The sequence below is a fragment of the Desmodus rotundus genome, chromosome 3 (assembly GCF_022682495.2).
Source record: "Desmodus rotundus isolate HL8 chromosome 3, HLdesRot8A.1, whole genome shotgun sequence".
Lineage (NCBI taxonomy): Eukaryota > Metazoa > Chordata > Mammalia > Chiroptera > Phyllostomidae > Desmodus > Desmodus rotundus.
The window spans coordinates 160,479,702-160,500,972 of NC_071389.1; the positions used below are offsets into that span (position 1 = coordinate 160,479,702).

The 21,271-nt window shown below is 40.1% G+C and overlaps 1 protein-coding gene across 1 annotated transcript in view; it reads right to left on the reverse strand.

Annotated features, from left to right (window-relative positions):
- Positions 1-18,625, reverse strand: part of PDZRN4 (PDZ domain containing ring finger 4) — a 315,710-nt gene extending 297,085 nt beyond the window's left edge. Inside the window, exons 1-3 of the mRNA XM_045184393.2 lie at positions 17,716-18,625; positions 15,350-15,436; positions 13,423-13,521 (exon numbers count right to left, since the gene is read on the reverse strand). Of these exons, the coding sequence (XP_045040328.2) occupies positions 13,423-13,521; positions 15,350-15,436; positions 17,716-18,348 (819 nt within the window). The 5' untranslated portion in view covers positions 18,349-18,625. The remainder of the gene's footprint in view (positions 1-13,422; positions 13,522-15,349; positions 15,437-17,715) is intronic.
- Positions 18,626-21,271: the final 2,646 nt, after the last annotated feature.

The following is a 21,271-nucleotide window of genomic DNA, read 5'->3' on the forward strand; positions in this document are numbered from 1 at the left end:
CCACAACCACTCCTTAGTGCTCTAGGAAGCTTCTAACTCTGTCTCTTCACCAAACCACTTATAAAACTTGGAACCATTGAAAACATCTTTTATCTCGTCCGCTCCTCTGTGGTTGATCGTGTTTTTGTTCAATTCCATGTTTGGTCCAGGGCCATTTTCTACAAATCTGCTGTGCAGGCCAGCATGTGATTTCAGTCAGCTTTACAAGTGTTCAAGTTCAATAACAAAAAATATGCATCAGGGTGAAGGCGAACACACACAACTTCAGATCCAATTTGAGGATTTGCATAAACAGAATTTGAAACATTGTATTGTAGATACGAGTTCTTTCTTATTTACAGGCTAGATGAAACAGTGTAGAGATGTACAATTGCTTCAACCTATTATCACTAGACTGTACAGATTTTGAAACCGAAACAGTAAGTTTATCCTTGTGATAAAGATGCAAAGTGAAGAAACAGGATGGAACAGGGTAGGCTTCAAGGACTGCCCACCTGGCACCTCAAAAACTCTTTCATTTACACCATAATGCCTAAAATTCTGAGCTCAAGGTCTATGCATTCACTTATTCCATCAGAGAAAATTAACAGAATGCCCATAGTTTGCCAGACACAATGGCTAAGAGCAGGAAGGGTGCTGGAGCTATTAAGTTCAATGTAATTCTAACCACTTTTAAGAAACCTATTTGTGGGGGGAGAAGAACATCATAGAATAAATACACAGCACAGCATATGAAAAGTACAGTGAAAGTGAGAGGTATAAAAATCTACTGGCAACAGAGATAAGAGAAGAATTCCCCTTGGTGGATCTGAAGGGCATCAGGGAGTGGAGGATTTTTGAGGATACTCAGAAACTTGCCAGTTTGAGAACAGATGTGGGTGTGAGAGTAGGATCAGAACACAAGGTGAAAAGAAAAGAAGGAATAAAAGCAGAGGGGCATGAAGACAAGGAAGAGGAGGAGGTTCACATTACCATGGTCTAGAGTCTGAAAGGGAAAATTGAAAAAATAAAAAGAACAAAGGTTTTGAAGGTCCATTTTTGCTTCTTTAATAAATTTAGATTTTATCCTGTTGACAATGTAATATTAGCAAAGGACCTTAAGCAAAGGAAAAGTAAATAAATAAAAGACAACCCTGACAGTGGGAAGCAAGTTGGGCTGCAAATGGTTGAGACTGAGTGAAGGCAAAGTACTCCAGAAGGAACTGTGCTATTCGAGGTGAACGTGATACAAGCTTGGGAATCATTAAGGCACTATCTCCAGTTAAAGTTCAGGGAACCCAGAGTGTGGCAAACTCACTATTCAAATGTCTATTTGTATGTGACCTTAAAGACATTCTTTCCTAAAAACAAATGCTGCGGAGAAATAAGAAGATGAGAAAGAAGATGCCAGATGGCTAGGATGGTTGAAGCAAAAAAAAAAAAGGACAAGAGATACAGATAGTAAGACACTGCCTATTTTTGAAATGTTCAGGAAAATCAGCCCTGGAGCTCATTTTAAAATAAATCTCAACAACATTAATGGGGAGATTCTACTTCAAGATGTCAATGTAGGAAAACCCTGAACTCGCCTCCTATTACAGACACACCAAATCTACACTTACATATGAAACAATTTCCTCTGCAAACAAAATCAAAACCGAAATACTGAATATGGTGGAGTGACCCCTTAGCATCAGGAAAATGAAAGGACAAAAGGGGAAGCACACAGAAGTGGGTAGGAAAAGCCAAGACATGTTTTTTGCCATAAACCCCATCCCTGGCACAGGGACCTACCACCCAGAACTCAAATCCGAGACCTTCTGCTTGAGCAGTTAAGGGTTTGTTCTTTACCTTGGGCAGCCTCCTGAGAGACCAGCCCCTACAACATCTGGTTTTGATGACCGACATGGATCACACTCATGAAAGCAAAAGGGCTCTGCAAACCGAGAAACGGTTGCTAACGGGCTCAAGTGCAGACTCGCCCACCCAGGTCCTCGCACAGAAGCAGCCCTGTGAAAAGTGCCCAGACTTTAAGTGAAAGAGACACGTTTGCTAATTTTAGAGTGTTGGTCTGAGCGGCAGGGCCCGCTGGGATACTGTCCAGGGACGGAGGCTAATGGTGCCATCCTCCTGCGCTCTCTCTGCCTCACTGGAGTGGGTAGGCACTGCCTGTTTTATTTCTGGCGGTGCCATCTTTACGCTTCAGCAGGTGGGTGCCATCCTCTGCACTCTCCCTCTGCCTGTAGAAGCCAGTGAACCCCATCTTTCTCTCTTTTCTTTTAAACTTTTTTCCCCCCAGAGGGTGACATCTTTGCACTCTCCATCTGCCTCATTCCAAAGCACCAGTATCTTCTGGAGGAGAATGTTTACACACATCTGGTGCCCTGATTTTACATCTGGTGACTCGAGTTTTGGAAATGCTATGCAGGATACGCCCCTTGATTGCTCAGCTCTGGAGGCCAGGCAGGCTTGTGTTCCTGGGTCCCACAGGACTGTTAACAATCCAAGAGATAGTTCTTAGAGGATGACCACCCTCAGGGTACTGCACAGAGAGCACACTGAAACACAACTCTAGTCTTTCCGAGAAAGAGGCCTGGCTGCTTGTCCAGGAGCTTCGGCCTCAGGGGCAGGGAGCCTTCTGGTTCTGCACACTTCCAGAGGCCCCTGGAAGGGCTCTCAGGGAACAGAGGCCAGGGGACACAGTCTTAGCACTCTCCCTTGGTCTCACTCCAGCTCTCCAGTATCTTCCAGAAAAGAGCTTATACCCTTGCCTGGTGTCCTGACTTTTGTGGCTGCTGCCCGAGGACTCCTCTCCATTGCCTGGTTCCAATGGCCTGATGGGCTTCTGCTCCAGGTTCCACAAAACTGTAACCCATGGAGAAAGAGTTCTTAAACAGCCATCACACCCAGGGCACAGAAGAGGCAACATACCCAGGAGTTCAGTCTTCCTGTGAAAGAGGCCTGTTAGCTTATGATCCTAGCTGCAGCTTGAGGGCCAGGTTTCTAATTCTCATAAATACACATCTAAGGGCTGATGGTAAACATTTCCTGAGACATTGGAGGGCAGGCACCACCTTCTGGTTCTCCCTCTGAGTGCTCCAGAGCACAGCATCTTTCGGAATGGAACACTCATGTATTGGTACCCCAGTTTTTATATCTGGTGCCCCAGTTTTTGTGGTTGCTGTCCACAGGATGCCTCTGTTGGCCAGGGGACTTGCATGCCTGGGTCCCAAGGGATTATAACAATTGGAGTGACAGTTCTAAGCAGGCTACCACCCCCAGGGCACTACACAGAAGGCATCCGAAACACACCCCAGACCTTCTATGAAAGAAGCACTCCTTGCTGGCCCTGGAGGTTCAGTCTTTGGGGCAGGCCTCAGGTTTGGGACACATCTAGAGGCTAAGGGAGCCCAGGTATCCATCAGTCAATGAGTGGATGAAACAATTATGGGACATTTACACAATAGAACACTGCTCAGCTATAAAAAAGAACAAAAATTTTACCTTTTGTGGCAGTGTGGATGGACCTGGGCAACATGCTAAGTGGAATAAAATAGTCAGAAAAAAACAAATACCATATGATTTCACTCATATGTGCAATATAATGAACAAGCTGAATTAACAAGCAAAATGGGGACAGACACGTAGATAAGAGAGCAGATGACAGCTAAGGAGGGGAAGGTTAGTGGGTGGAAGGATTGAGCAGAAAGGACTCATGGACATGGACAACAGTGGGGTGATTGCTGGGGGGAGATGGGATAAGGGGACTAAATGGCAGTGGAAAAAAATACAATACAGATTAAATTTTTTAAACAGAAGCTAAGGGAGTATTCTCAGGGCACACAGGCCAGAGATTTGTTCTTTGTGCTCTCCCTCTGCCTCACTACAGCTCTGCAGTGTCTCCCAAAAAGGAATTCAGACCCTCACTCAGATTTCACAACTGCTACCAGGGAAAACCTCAAGATCGCCTGGCTGTGGTGGTCAGTGGGACTTACACTTGCTGTCCCACAGGACTGTATATATTTGCATACCTTAAAGGCTGCTACCTGAGGATCTGGCTTCCAATCAGCCTGAATCTAGGTACTGACTGAGATACTGAGATTCCACCCCAGCTTTTGGGATACTCACAGGTCTTGGCACACCCGGTATTAAAAATAAAATAGGCTGCTTGGACAGTCACAAATGTTTTAGAGGCAACCAAGAGCTTGGACAGGGTTGAAGGACAAATTTCATCTTATACACTAGGCCAAAGCTTCAAGATTGGGGAAGTGGCTATTTCACCTAAAGCATAGGAACAAACACAGAAAGTTAAGCAAACAAACAAACAAACAAATAACATTGTTACAAATTAAAAAAGCAAGATAATATCTCTTTTTTAAAAAACCACAATGAAATAGAGACATGTCCTGGCTGCGTAGCTCAGTTGGTTAGAGCAAGGTTGTGGTTTCAATCACTGGTCAGGACACATACAAAAATCAGCCAATGAATGCACAAATAAATGGAATGACAAGTCACTATTTCTCTCTTTGTTTCTCTCTCCCTTCCTCTCTCTTTAAAATCCATTAAAAAATTTAAATTAAAAAAATCAGAGATAAGTAATTTACTTGATAAAGAGTTCAAAGTAATGGTCATAAGGACGCTCACCAGACTTGGGAGAAGAATGGATGGCCACAATGAAAACCTCAACAAAGAGAAATATGAGAAGACAACGAACAGAAGTCATGACAAACAGAATGGCAAAGCTGAAGAATATAATACACTCAACTGAAAAATACTCCAGGGGTTTCAACAGCAATTAGATGAAGCAGAAGAAAGAACCAGTGAACTTTTAAATATGGTAGAAGAACTCAGCCAATCACAGTAGCAAAATAAATAAATAAATAAATAAATAAATAAGCAAGCAAAGAAAGAAAAAGAAAAAAATAAGTGAAGATATTATGGGACTTATGGGAAAATATCATGAAAACTAAGATTTGCATTATAAAAATCCCAGAAGGAAAAGAGAAAATGGCAGGAAGTTTATTTGAAGAAACAATGGTGAAAACTTTCCTAACCCGGAAAAGAAACAAACATCCAAATCCATGAAGCCCAGAAAATTTCTAAAAAGATGGCGTCAAAAAGACCTACACCAAGGCAGATTATAATTACAATGTCAAAAGTTAAAGACAAGGAGAGAATTTCAAAAGCAAAGAGAAAAAAACAACTGTTTAAGTATTAGGGGGTCTCGATAAGACCATGGATTGATTTTTTAGGAAAAACTTTTCAGACCATAGGGAGTGGCGTGATATATCCAATGTGCTGAAAGGAAAAAAAAACCTTCCAACCAAGAATACTCTACCTGCAAAACTATCATTCAGAATTGGAGAAATGCATTGCTACTATATCAGCCATACAAGAAATGTTTAAGGGGCTTCTGTGAGCTGAAAAGAAAGGATGCTAATTAGTATTAAGGAAACATATAAAAGTATAAATCTCACTGGTAAGATAAATATATAGTAAAGGATAAGCACATAAAACTAGTATGAAGGTCTAAAGGCAAATATAGGAAAACTAATTGTACCTACTATAATTAGCTAAGGGATAAAAAATAAGATGTAAAATGTGACATCAAAAACATAAATCATGGTGTGGGGGAGAGTAAAAATGTAGAGCTTTAGAATGTGTTCAGATTTAAATTGTTATAAATTTAAAACAACTGTTGTATGTAAGCCTCATGGTAACCACAAGGCAAAATCTATAGTAGATACACAAAAGATAATGAGAAAGGAATCTAAACACACCACTAAATAAAGTCATCAAATCACAATGAAGAGAGTAGGAAAAGAAGAAAGAAGCAGACAAATTATAAAATGGCCAGAAAACAATTTTAAAAAATGACAATAAGTGCATACTTATCAATAATTACTTTAAAAGTAAAAACACTAAATTCTCTACCCAAAGAACATAAAGTGGCTGAACAGATTATAAAAATTAAAACAAGACCATTTGCAGTACACACTGCCCACAAAAGACTCACTTCAGACATAAGGCCACACAGAGACTGAAAATGAAGGGATGGAAAAAAAACATTCCATGCAAATGTAAACCATAAGAAAGCCAGGGCAATACATAATGATAATGATAATCTTGCAAGAGGATATAACATTTGTAAATATCTGTGCATCCAACATAGGTACACCTAAATGTATAAAGCAAATATTCACAGATATAAAAGGTGAAACAGATAGCAATAAAATAATAGTAGGGGACTTAGTACCCCACTTTCATAAATGGATAGATCATCCAGACAGAAAATCAATAAAGAAACATCAGCCTGAAATAACAAATTATTAGAGAGGGACTCAACAGCTATATGCAGAACATTCCATCCAAGAGCTACACAATACAAGAGGGACTACATTAAACCAAAAGCTTCTGCACAGCAAAGAAACCATCCACAAAATTTATAGGTAGAAAATATTTTCAAGCCATATATCTGATTAGCGGCTAATAGTCAAAATATAAAGAAATCATACAACTCAATAGCAAAAAAGCACACTATTCAATTAAAAAATGGGCAGAAGATCTGAAAATATTTTTTCCAAAGAAGATGGCCAACAGGTGAAAAGAAGCTCAAAATCACTATCAGGGAAATGCAAATCAAAACCATGGTGAGATATCATTTCATACCTGTTAGAACAGCAATTACCAAAAAAGCCAAGAGATAACAAATGCCGGAGAGGATGTGAGAAAAGGGCACACCTGTGAATTCCTGGTGAGAATACAAATTGGTACGGTCACTACGGAAAACCATGTGGAGGTTCCTCTAAAAAAAAATAAAACTACCATACTATCTAGCAATCCAGTTCTGGTTATTTATCAGAAGAAAAAAAATACTAACTCAAAAAGATATATGCACCCCTATGTTCACTGCTGCATTATTTATAATAGCCAAGACATGGAAATAACCCAAATGTGCATCAACAGATGACCAAACAAAGAAAATGTGTTATATATACACAATGCAATATTATTCAGCCATAAAAAAGAATGAAATCTTGGCATATGCAACAACAAGAATGGACCCTGAGGGCATTATGTTAAGTGAAACAAGTCTGACAAGAAAGAAAATACTGTATTTTCTCACATGTGGAATCAAACAAAATAAAACAAACAATAAAACCAAGCTCATAGATACAGAGAACAGATTGGTGGTTGGCAGAGGCAGAGTTGGTGGCGTGGGAGAAACGAGTGAAGGGGGTCAAAAGGTGCAAACTTCCAGCATAAAAAGTCATGACTGTGATGTACAGCCTAGCGGCCACAGTTAGTAACTCTGTATTGTGTATTTGAAAGCTGCTAAGAGAGGAGATCTTAAAACTTCTAATCATGGGAAAATAAATTCTGTAAAAATAGACTTACTGTGGCGATGTGATCATTTCACAATATATACAGATACCAAATCATTATGTTGTGCACCTGAAACTAACATAATGCTGTATGTCAATTATACCTAAATAAAATGTCACATAAACAGGGTAAAACAGTGTTATAAGTATTCTGATGCGATTCTGTAGCACGGAACAGTGCGGAGAGCAGGAACTACCGTCGGACCTCTGGCAGGAACACCACCTGCAGTTACGCAGTGTGTAAACTGCACAATCAGATGTGCGGCCTGTTGCCTTTCTCAGAAGCTTAGCACTCAACCCCCCCCAAAACGTAAGTTCATCTCTCATAAATTTAAAATAGATAAAACAGTGCTTAACACAATAAAACTCAATGGTGTGAACACCTTTCCAGCCTCTCTTGTAAGCTAAAATAAAACTGCATTTATTAACAATGGAAATTCAGTGGACTGGCAGAACACTATGATCATCAAGTTAGAAAATCCAGAAACTAGCTATTGTTGCCCGTGTAGTTACAGGCAAAACAAACAAACAAGCGAAAAACCCTGAAAATAAGAGAAGTTGAGAAAACTTTGCCAGATAACTCGCTACATACTCAAGGCCGAGACCCAAGTTCAAAGTCCCCCTTCCTAAAACTATGATGCTGTCTTATACCCATAGATTCTATTTTACAAATTAACCACTGTCATAATTTCTCCGAAAGAATGGAACTACTACTTGGAGAACAGGAAAACTAGATTAAACCTGCAGTGTCATTCCACGAAGACAGCATGGTGATGCCTATTTATGTTTGAGACAACTGAAGAAGCAGCTTCGTACAATAGCCTGCTCTGCCTCGTACAGGCATAAAACAGGAACTCCACTATAGATATATGTGTTACTTGAGGGCAGACAATGGGTCTCATTGCTCCTTCCTAGCACACACTATGCCATCTGGCACCTACAGGAAATTAGTGAATACTTGTTGAGTAACAGAATTAAATCATGAGTGTGTAATTATAAAGTTTTCTCCCATAGCCCTTTTTGCATCCGACTGTACATATGAGTATGTGAAAATTGAACAACTTAAAGCTTCCTACATTTGCTCATCCACACTGTGGTGTCTATGGACATGGGAATCACTGAGAGCTGGGAGAGAGTGACCTGGATTCTCCAAGGAAGGAAAGTACCCAGCCCTCCATGGTCTCGGAGCTCTGGAGAACAAAGTACTTGCATAAGCTGAAGGAGACACGTCAGGCTCCCAGTGGTGGGTTCCCAGAGCCTGCCCTGTGCCAGGTACTTTGTGTACACAGTAACTGTGAACGCCACAGAAACTGAGGCACAGCTGGCTTGCGGAAGGCCACACAGCCTCAGGGGGCAGGAGATGAACTCCAGCCAGATCTCCTCAATTTCAGTATTCATGCCCTTCCCACTACACCACAGTAATTTTCAAAGGACATTAAATATGCAATTATATAATGATAACTATATCATGATGTTAAAACTACATTCAACTTAAGTAACGTTTAACCATGATTACAGACCTCATTACAATGTGATTCTTTACTTGCATTAACACGACTGCTTTTAGTTCTTTCTTAATTCTTTCAATCAATCAATGTTTTTGAACACTTAAAATACACCTTTAAAATGTAAAATGATTTTTTTGAAGACTTCAGTGATGTGTTTGAATTACTAGAAATTTGTCAAAAAACGAATGGCCCACCAGACTTACAAGTGATCTACAAAACTTGTAGATGCTTTTTCACACGCACAAATTAACAAGGCTGTTCTGTGAGGTACAAGGGCCACTGCGCCATCGGGCACATAGCGCATTGCAGATCTGCTTCAACAGCATTCCTGAATGTTCAGCTCCGATCTTATTTAAATTTCCGGCATTAACAGCTGTAATGGAACTGTGCAGAGCCTTAGGCAAATAAACTTGATAACCGGCAAAGATTTTTACTATAGCAGTGCAGAGTGATGGCATCAAAGGTGGAAGGTAGAAGCTTCCAGAAAAAAAAAAAGTGTAGCAGTCTGAAATAGTTAAGAAATTTTTGTTGAGACATTACTTTTGTAAAGTTCTTCCTGCTACTACTTAACTCAGCACTTTCTAGAAAGTGCTGCCCTGACATTGTTCAATGTGGGAACTCTTTCTAAAATAAATGAAAAGGCCTTGTGTCCTACATTTCATCATGATTTCAAGCTAAATAAACAGAAGGGATTTTAATATGCACACTAATAAAAAGTCTGCTTTCTGCTCCAAACTATTCTACTCATAAACTGCACGGACCCCCACCCTCACTCCCTGGTCTCCGGAGGCTGGAGAAGTGTGGAGACTCCTGCCACGCAGCCTTGGCGGGGAGTGGGGGAGGGGTAAGGAGAAGAACGTGTGAACCAAGACCTGTAAATGACTATCCACCCTCCTATTCACTTTGCCACTCTGGGGTTATGATTTCAGGGCCTGCTGTCAGCATCACAGAAATGATAACGGAGGAAGAGTTGCTGACAGCAGCAGTGAACCCTGATGCTCAACTCCCTGCCCTCAGGCATCTAACGTGATGATAACCACAGTAATGGCATCCACCTCTTAGAGAATTGTGCCTAAGCCTCTGATAGTATCAAGGATCTTCTGGGGTTCTTTTGAGTCTGGAAGGGGTAGAAACAGTTTTTATTTGGATGTGCACTCTGGTGAATTCCTACTCTAAGTAAACTTCTATGATGTTTCAAAAAGCCTTGAAAAATATCTTCTGCCTGTTCAGTCTCCAGTGATACTTCAGCACCTAATGGCGTAACTCAGATATCACAACTGATTTCTTTTCTGAACCTACACACATAACTATTTTAATGAATGTAGATGTTTAAACACCTAGAAAGTGATAAACAGTTTCTAATAGAACTGACTCCAAGACTGAATTTTCCTTGTATTATGTGAGAAATACAACAGAATACCTCATGACTATGATTTTTTCTGTTATAATTCTTGCATTTATTTGATCAGTTTCAGTGGAAAGCAGAATGTTTCAAATGCTATTTTGGGAACTGTAAGCTTTTGCTAAACTTTGGCAAAATTATATCTAGTATTTTTATGAGAATTAGTAAAATCTCTTTAATCAATAGAACCAAATCTTTAATAGCATATCTATTTTCTCCTTCAACTGAATGATTTAAGAAAATTTTTTATTTGATAAGAACAATTCAAATGTGGTACTGCGTGCTGTGAGCAATTAACTTGCCAAAATATTTTTAGCATATCTTGATTGTAATAAAAAAGAAACTGTTAGGCAGTTGCTTTTTTATTTCAGCCATATATCACTGAATTCAAAGCACTTAGTAATGTGTCAGACTGTGGCAGGTGGGTTGTATGAGTTGTTTCATAATATATGACCTATTGGTACACTTTATACTGCTAACAAACTCATTTGTTGCACCAGGTTTAAATCAGCATGGTTTTAAATTCAAATGAGTTCAGTAAACAAATCATTGAGCACAAGAAGTGGAAAAGAAATTATTTTAAAACTCTTTTTCTTCTTCTGCATATTTTAAATTAATTAATATATGTCTTATCAGCCTCCTACTACTATAAAACATGGAAAGTTGACTGGTACTGCAGCAGCAGAGAAGCTAAAATATTCTAGCTCATCTAATATTTCTTAGCATTGAATATTTCTAACTTTAATTGGTATATATGGATCTTTTGCACACATATGCTACTTGTTTAAATATATGTGTTAAATAAAGTCACACAAATATCTATTTACTTTTAAAAGCTGACGGTGCCCTGGCTGGTGTGGCTCAGTGGATTGAGCACCGCCACCCTGCAAACCAAAAAGTAACAGGTTTAATTCCCTGTCAGGGCACATGCCTGGGTTGCGGGCCAGGTCCCCAGTTGGGGGCATGTGAGAGGCACAATGGATTGATGTTTCCCTCATACATCAGTGTTTCTCTCCCTCTCTCCCTCCCTTCTCCTCTCTCTGAAAATAAATAAATAAAGTCTTAAAAAAAAAAGCTAATGGCATCACTGAATGACTAAATATGTGAGATTTTGTTCTAATAATCTTCCTTCCAAAATATTTCATGCTATTTAACAGACAACATTCCAGAAATATACATATCATCTAACTTACTTCTTAACTGCAAATGTGGTCACATGAATCTATTCTAGAACCATAACAAAAATATGCATATTACCAGTATGCCCTGGCATAAAATACACATTGATCAGTTCTATCAATGAAGTAAATTTCAACCTCTCACTATTATCTAATACGTGCACATCAAGGTGAAATAATACTACTGTAACAGCTAGTCATAAATCATAACTTAGATTTTCATGGTTGATATCCTTGATCATTGTCTTATATGATTTAAATAAGCTTATTTTGACATATACTAATAATAGCATTAGATCGATGTCTAGATGCACTTCATTTATCAACCATATTCTTTATAACATTACCTCTTTACATTAATAAAACCAATAAATGTTAAACAAAAGTGCTATGTCACAATATAAAAGACAAATTATTCCTCCTCTTTTTTAATGCAACATTAATAAAGCATGTATAACATTGTTACCTAGCTAAAATAAATTATTTTCTAAATCCCTAGTATGTGTTTCTGCTGTGTGTATGTGTGCACTAATTGTATTCAGTTCCAACAGCCTTTCTAACAGTACCAAATGCAGGCAGTTAAATGGAAATGTAAATCCAATTAAATGGAAAAACCAAAAGGCTTTAGAGAAAAGGCAGAAAAAAAAGGACAATTTTTTGCTATGTTGCCCCTTTTACTTGTACTGCACAAAGACAAGTAGAAATAGAAAAATTCTAACTTTAGAAACTGTAATACAAATGTTGCCACTGGGCAAACTGTCCAGACAACCTGGATAGCGCCAGTGAAAGCGGGCCTCTCTTTTCTTGGCTGCATAACTGGAAGGGGAGAATCATGCCACTAGGGCCTCTGCAGACAAAAAGCACAGTTTTTCAGCCAAGGCATCTCTTCTCTCTTCCTCAAAGTGCCTATTCAGCTAATTTATAAATGTTATGAGTTCTCTTCTTCCAAAACAGAAAACTATTGGCTCTTCTATACTGTTTACCCCATCCTAGGTCAAATGATTCAAAATTCAACTTTTTAAAAAATAAACAAATGATGAATGAAGATCTAAAACTTTACTGAGTTTAATAAAGAAAAACACTCTCCATCAAGATAGTTTATATAAATATTCAGAAGGTTAACACTACTAATTATAGAATCTAGAATGAATAGCATTTTCCCAGAAGTACAGTGGAGTCAAATACACCTTACAAATTTCATATACATTGGAGAAAACTCCATTGACAAAAATACCCTAATCATTTACAGTAACACTAAATAATACTATCTCAGCCAGTTAAAATTTCAAAACACTGATGTGGTAAATGGCACTGACTCAAGATTCTATTATCATAGCCCAAATTTCACTAACTTGAAAGTATTAACTTTGCTAATCCCATATACAACAATACAGCTACAATGTGCCCTAGAGAAAAATGAAGATTTCTCACCAGGTTTAGGCAATAGGAAAAAAAGAGCTGCTTCCTTTTATTCATGTAAAAAAGACATGAAGATGATAACCATATTAAACTAAAAAATAGTAAAAGAACTGTTATGTTTCTTTTATACTAATGTTATAATTAGTATATGTAGAGTTTGAAATTATTAGTGTAATTTACTATACTAATAATATACTAATATTAAGTTTAAAAACAGTAATATTTCCTTATCAAAAATGTCCTTCAGCAGAGATTATCCCTTTTTTGAAATGTTATAAAAATTAACCCCTTAATGATCACATAACTACCATCACAGTTAATGAGGAGAGACAATTATTAAAACAGATATTCATTAATACATTTAGACACTTGGGGTGAATTATATCTTCTTCCAATATCTAATAATTGGTATGGGTGAGATACATACTATATACTCTAGTTAGATATACATGCTAATAAGAACCCCACCCAGATAAACCAATACGTTTAGAAATTGAAAATGTCCAAATGTTTCTTCCATGAATCATCTTTGTGTTTTGGTATTGTCTTACCTCAATGATTTTATCGTGAATCTCCAGGCCATCTGCTCTGTCTGCAGGTCCATTTTCCAAAATTTTTGAAACATAAATTCCTTCTGTTGATATTTCTTCCTGATTATTTTATTAAAAAAACATAACCATTAGCAGGAAGAAAGATATAAACAAAATTTTAAGTTGGATCAAGGACAATTTAGTAAATGTCACACTCTCAATCCTCCTTAACATGAAACTATCTTTTTCAGTTGAGGATTTGACACTGAATTTTAACTTAACCCCAGTCATTAGTCAAGATGGCAGCTCTAAAGAACAAGTGCAGCATCTTTACCAGATTCCCTGTTTACCTCGTGTTTCTGCATATACATAAGAAGCTATGGGGAAAGGGCATGCATGCTTTATAAAACGTCTCACTTCTAAAGACGGGTGCAATTAAAAAGGGTTACAAGTTAAAGAAAACAAAAAGGATACCCAGCCTCACTACATAATTGGTTTGAGATGTAATTTTGAAAATATAACCTATTTTCAAAACAGGATGTGACAGATTTGGAAATATAGCTCTGTTCCCTGTCCCAGGGAAGACTGGGAGCTTGCTCAAGTGTGAAATCCCAAAAGATCAACTCTGAACTGCAAGAGAACCTACTCAAAGCTAATCTTTACACATTTCCAGGTGGACTGAGCCCAATGACTAGTTAAACCTCAAACACATAGCTGATATGGTAAAAGTAGACATTTTAGCCAGTCTCAGGAAGCCAATGACATTAAAAAAACTTATTTAGGAAAAATGCTCAGTATCCTATAATAATATGTTGTATAATTTTAAATGTCATTTTACCTCATAGCAGTTTAAATAAAATTATTTCTCCTTAATTAGCCTTCCTTAACATGCATTTTAAGAGGCTCTAAAAATTGGCCAATGTCATCTAAATGTCAAACACCTAACTGGCATTTATAACAACATTCCTTAGGGGAAAATGAAACAAAAATGATATGATGAAAAAGACATCCATATTTTCCATAGTAAGTGGGGGCTGTTCTAGAAACAGAAGCCAAGCAGTCATTAGTTGCTAGGTTTTTGAAACACTAAACACAGAAGAAATATGTCACTGCCATCCCGACCTAAACAGAGCACATGGCCAGCAACTCCAAGACAACATCTGCAATACAGGATGCAGAAATTTCATGGCAGCTTACGGGGAAAGCTAAAGAACATGATTTTTTTAAAGACTTCACCCCTTTTTCCTGGTTATGGTGAAGATTAAGTTGATGCAGCATTTAAAGGACATAACAGAACTTTGCAACTGCAGTGCACAGTGTAAGTTATAACCCATGCATTTTGAAAACAATTGGCATCAGTGTAGAAAGTATTGTGCATTTGATTAAATAAAGGATTTGATTTGGGGAGCCAAAAATATTTCAAATCTACTCTTCTCCTTCAACATGGCATTTCCTAGGTGGTTGTGAAAACAATAACTCTTTATTTCAAAACTTATTTAACTCTTCCTTTATTCATTCAACATATGTTACATACGGCCTGGTCTGTGTAATATCTGAAAACTGACCAATTTAACATAATAAATAGAAGGTACAGCAGGCAATACAATTGCCTAATATTAATAAACAGAAATTGCCCATACACATTATGTGAAATAGGTTTGTTTAAGGAATTTGTCAATGGGGTTATACAATATAGATAAAACATGATAGGTGCTTTTTTTTTCATTAGCAAAGAGAAACAAGATTTTTAGCTATTGTTTTCTTTTGTTTTTGTCAAAAAATATATATGTATATACTGCAATATTTGCATTAAGGAAACTATTTGATTACAGGCATGATTTTAAAGATCAAATCACTTGTTTTTCTTACTCAAAATCTACAAGTGAAAGCTAAGTTTTCAATTATTTTATACGCAAAGAGTGAGCTATGCATTAACAAGGTAGGTTACCTGATTTGGTCGACCTCCTATAATATTAAATCCCAGAGTGTCATTTTGTCTCTCTAAGACAATGGTGAATGGTTTATATTCTCCATCCTGGAAGAAAGGGGATAAAAGAACAAATTAAGTAAAAGTATTTTAAAAAATAAATGCTAGAGTAATGTTTTTCTTGTAAATAAATTAACATTTGGAAAGAGGAAATCCTTAAAATAAAGAATGGTTGAATTGGAGAGAAGGTTACTTTCTTCCTAAACTAACTTTGAAAGTTATGTATTTGAAGGGAACAACCATGCTTGTGAAAAAAAATCCTATTTTCTACTAAATGGCATTGCATTTTACACATGCAGCTTCTACACTAATGTGTTCATCATCTAATTCTGACTTCACTGTGATTTAAAACAGATTTCTGGTTTAGCTCTGTAGCTATTCTTATTCTTTCCCCTTATTACAGAGGAGTAAACTACACTGTGAAAGAATCTGAGAATTATTTTATGTAACAATTTCACTTCGGAAAGTCTTAAGGCATAGTTAACTACTTATAAATGTTGTTCAACTGTACTATTGGGGTTACCACTTTAATGTAGGTCTGACCGATTAGTTATCCTAATTGTAAATATTCTTATCTGGTTTTGCATAACTCCTGAGGGATTTTTAGAAAACAGAATATTTGCCCAGTAAAGTCGTATTTCTCTGCCAGTGGCCAAACCAGAGTCAAACACGTAAGACATTGACCTACACCCTGTTTATTGGTAAAGACCGATCTAAAAACAAGATAAAATAGTGCCGGACTAGACGGGTTTTATTTTCGACTGCGGACACTATTACCTGTCCTAGGATATTATACATTTGGTAGTTACTTCTGAATGATAAAAACCTCAGGAGCATCATCACCACTGCTACCATCACACCACCACCTTTTCCCAGGAGCTTTTCCTCAGCAGTGCACACAGCAGCCCCTACTGGTCGTGTGAAAACAGTTCTGAGGAGCACAGAGCAGCTCTCTGATAATTAAGTCTGCAAATCACGGGCCGGCAGTTTTTCCTCACTCCTCAGAACAACAGCTTGACTTGTTGAATGACACCTCTCATATAATTCTAGCTGTTGCTCTTTTCCATCCGCCAAGGTGTCCCTAAGAACTTGAAACCTGAACTGGCACTACAGAGCGTGTTTCTGTGCTTCTCTCTTGGCTCTTCGCATTTTATAAGTTTACCTGTATAAAACAGGATAGAGAGAGAATTAGAGCACCCAGTCTTTTAACAAGCAGTATGCTTCCGTGCATCAGAGTAGGAACATTTTAGCCCCTCGCATTTCAGCTTTCAAGGCCAGAAGCGTCTTAATCCCATGCTTGAGTTGGAGGCAGTCCCAAAAGGGAATCATCCTGGGTTGCTCCTCCCCAGGACGCTGAAGAATGGAAACAGCTCCTTGAATGGAGTGCAAGTTCTGCTAAACCCCTGCTCACCATGGCAGCGACCAACAACGTCAAACACTGTGCAGAAGTGCTCCAGAAGAGAAGTAACAGCATTAGCAACAAGCCTCTTCACGAGGGGTGCTGCAAAGAGGCTTGTTTATTCGGTCTGAAAGCGGGCCGTCCGTGAGCACGGTTCGGGGCCAGCGGCTTCGACAAAGAAGGAAAACAGGCTCTGTCCCGGGGCTTCTCTGACCGCAGACGGCTGTGGCTGCTGTCAGACCTGGTTCCCCAAGCCACACATGCACACTCGACCAATAATGAAACACGAAGGCAGGTAAGGGCTATTTAGGGAAGGTCAGAGTGATGGAAATAACTCTGCAGATCCAAAAAATATTTCATCTCTTAACTTTTAACTCTAATTCCCCGCATCTCTGACAATTCCTGCACCGAGTAGAAGAAGGTGGCCCATATGGGCAGTCTAACAGGGGCAACTAAGTCATGCAGAGCCAAAGGTGTGGGTCTGACGAGGCCACCTGGATGCTGGTCCAGCGCAGAGGGGAGGCAAGGTCGGAGAGGACACTGCTTCCTGGCTTATCTTCCTCTGCCTTCAGGTATGAGCCAAGGTACAAAGTATAGGTAGGCAGGAGATTGAAAGACGGGCAGCAAGTCTCTGGGTGAGAAAATGAGTTTCCTTAATTCATCCTTCTTCGTGGAAAAGTTGGAATTGGAACTGTTTAACTCGTGACGATCCTAACATGAGCGGAGAGGGAGCGATCCTTGTTAACGGCATTACTAAAACATCCGAAAGCTAAATGACAGTACAGTAAGATCAGGACGGGTGGGTGCTCCCTACTGCACGATAAGGAAGGGTCTATCACCTTCCAGGGAATCCTGAAGGACGGATAGAACCGTTCCCCTTCCCACCCCAATCGATCACTCCCCGGGTGCCCGGCCCCTCTGCGCTTACCGGGCCGTGGCCGCCGTTCAGGTCCCTGGCGAAGTTGCGGACGTGAGCCATGTACTGCGTGAACTTCTCCTGGTACCTGCGGGCAGTGAGCTGCACCTCGCCCTGCAGCGCCTTCTCGCGCCGCCTCCAGGCCAGCACTCGAGTCCCGGGCCCCCGCACGCTCCCGCAGCGGCCGCCCCGCAGCCCCCCGTGCGCGCTCCCGTCCCGGGCGGCCCTGGGCGCCGCGCCGCAGCACCCCCGCGCGGGCACGTCCCGGCCTCCGCGGCCGCCGGGCCCCGAGGCGTAGCCCCAGCGGCGGCGGCGGCAGGAAGGGCCGAAGTCGCAGTGCTCGACGTGCGCCGCCAGCTCCTGCAGTGGGATCGAGCGGCCGCAGCCGCGAGCGCGGTAGTCACACCGGATGCGCAGCTTGCGGATGAGGCTGCGCAGAGGCAGCACCCGGTACAGCTCGCCGGGAACCAAGGGCTGGCACTGCAGCGGGCACCGGCGCCACCGCGCTGCCCAGGGCAGCAGGCAGCTGGCGCAGAAGACGTGCCCGCAAGGCGTGCACAGGGGCTCCTCCAGCACCTGGCTGCACAGCTTGCACTCGAAATCCGGGTCCACGGCTTCGGCGAAACGCTCCAGGGCAAAGCCCATGACAGGGTTGCGGGGAACGGGGAAAGAAGGCGGAGTCCGCTGTCTCCGAGCCCCCTTGCCTCCCAGGAATACTCCTTGGACAGCTCTCCTTTGGCGGCCCTGACTGCTCGGAGGGGAGGAGGTGAAGGGTGGGGGGGTTGTAGTCTGAGTTTGGCTGGAAGTTTTCAGGCTCCAGTTAAGTCCCTTGGTTCCACCGTATTGACTCTAATAGACGCCACCCCAAGTGACGCCTCCCCCGATTCGCTGCTGTGCAATTTATATTCTTTCAAATTTTGTCCGCGGAGAACTGAGGCCAGCTTACAATAACCCTCCAGAAAACCGCGCTGTTTAAGTGAACTTCAAGCAGTCTTCGTGCTGAGCTGGGTATAACTTTTAATCCCACCTGAACATAATAAGCTCCAGGAAAGCAGAATCTTTGTCCATGAGGTTTTTCATTGAATCCTCATCGCTCCGCATCAAGTCGGTCTTCAATAAATGTGTTTTAATTAGATGCACTCTCGTTCTTTCAAATCAGCCAATTACAAAAATCACCAACTCAGTGTGTCTGCCACCTTAGGAAAATCATTATGAGGTATCTACAGAACCAGCCTTCTCAAACCGCGGTCCAAAAATCAGGTGAGTGTAGCGAGGAGGGATGAGGACTGACAGCTACGATGGGGAAAAGGCCAGGTGCTCGCCTTAGGGAACCTCTCTCTCAGGGAGAAGTCGAACCGCCGTTCGAGGCCTCCAACCGTGGGAGGAGACTGGGATTCGGTTACTGAGCAGTCTGACTCCAGGTTCAGTCACCCCAGCACCCAATCCTCTACTTCCACAGGCATTGACCATTGGGAAGGGAATGCTATCATCTGGGCACCTGGACAGGAGAATTAAAGGGAGGGATTATTTTTAAAAATCAGTGAAATAACAAATAAAATCTTAAGTGTTGCTTCCCTCTATTTACCCTGAATATACAGTTTAGGTCCAAACTGCCTCCTCCCCCAGTTTGCGCCTACACACTGTGTGCTTGCCAGGACTTACTGAAAACATGCAGCAAGGGGTGCCCACAAACCCTCCTTCCCCAGCTTCTGAAAAGTAGGAATGCAAAGCATCCCTAACACCTGGATACACACCACTTCCTGCCTTATCCTGAAGCTACTTCCACATGCTTAGGGTGGGCTTCCTAAATTAACCATTGATGATTCCTCACTGCCGGCTGAGTGTTGTTCCCAGAAAGCTGTGTACTCTCCTATAGGACTAGAAGCTATATTTGAAACACATGAACAAGGCTCCAGTCTTTATCCATGGAGCTAAGGGAAGAATTAGCAATGGCTAATAATAGAGGCTAATAAGAACCTTCTGAGCCTTCTTTCTGTTTGAAAGATGAGATTTTATTAGAGTAGTTCAATAGGAGTGGGGATCCTGGAGTGGCTTGCCAGATATTTGATATGCTTTTAAACTTGTTTCAAAATAAGATGCTATATTCCCCATTTTATTAATATAGATACGTGATAAAGTAACATTTGCCACAATGCTCTAAATTCCCCCCTTTCCTTTGGCCTTTTGCCAAGTAAACGAACAATAAATTTCCAAATCAATAAGAAATCATTTAACATTAACAGCATGAACATATTCTTGTAAATTATAGAGATCATAAAAAGGAGAATGTTATAGAATGTATTCAAATAATCTGGGTCAGAGGGTTCTATTTCATCTTTTTTGTTGTTTTTATAGAAAAGCCTATGATAGCTGTGACTTTATAGCTAGTACTTGACAATAAACACAATAAACACAATGGCAGTGAGAACATTTTTTTTAAGAAAGAGAAGAGATGATATCTGAAAACGTTCAATTTAGATATTAGGAAAATGAGGTCTGAAGTTACTTGAGAAGAAATAAGTACAACGATGGTTACATGATGAGTTTGGTCCACCCGTGCAATTCCTGTAGCAATAGTAGGGTCATGAGCAGGTTATGGTATGAGTAATTTCGGGATGTATAACATTTTGATTGCTGAAGAGAAGATGGATGTCCACAGAGAATAACAAATTCAAAAATGAGAACATGTGAAGTGAAGCCAAGTAATGAAGTAGGCCAAAAGGAAGCTTAGGAAAATCTTTTGCTAAATGCAAAATGCAAGTTTGCATGAGAAAATACACACTTGAGTACTTCCAAGAGAGTTAAGTACCGGGACAAAAACATTGTAAGAGTTCAATACTAAGGGAATAGACATACCTAAGTGAAGCTCACGGACTCTTCCCATATGAAGACATTGCAGCATAATCAATGTGTGACATCAATTGAGCTAAATAGTCTGATTTCATTTCCTAGACTACAATAGATTATTCTCTATATTAGGACAATTGTAATGTTTCAGAAAAGCTTGGATGAGTTAGGAATCTGGAGCCCAATTACATTGAAGTAACTAGGTAGACAAAGAAAGCACTTGAAATAAGTTTAAAATATGCAAAAATATTTCAGTAAAACAAATCCAGTAACACTTTAATACCTTTTGGCAAGTGAGAAAAATTATCCCCTTGCGTCATTAGCTTGGGCATATCCTTATGTCTTCACTGATCATAATAATCTATTAAGAATTCCTGGTTAGTGGAACTGCAGGCTCAAAGGCCACATTGGGGAAAGAGGTGAAAGGCAAGCCACTGTCTTTCTTCTTGTCCGGCAAGGCCAATTTCTAGCTGGCCTGCTGCTCGTGGCCAAGACCAGGCCTGCCACCTTTCTCATAATCTCCCATTTAGACTGGACCTGGGAATATGCTTTGCCAACTGAGATACAAGGGGAAGATGGTAAGTATACTTCTTTCATCTCCAAACCAAGGACCATGGCTGAACTCAAAATATGTTAGTAATCAGTGTTTGGTTAGATATTTTCAGCGTAGGAACTAGTTTTTGCTCCAATCCACTGTCAGGGGTCATACATTCATGAAAAC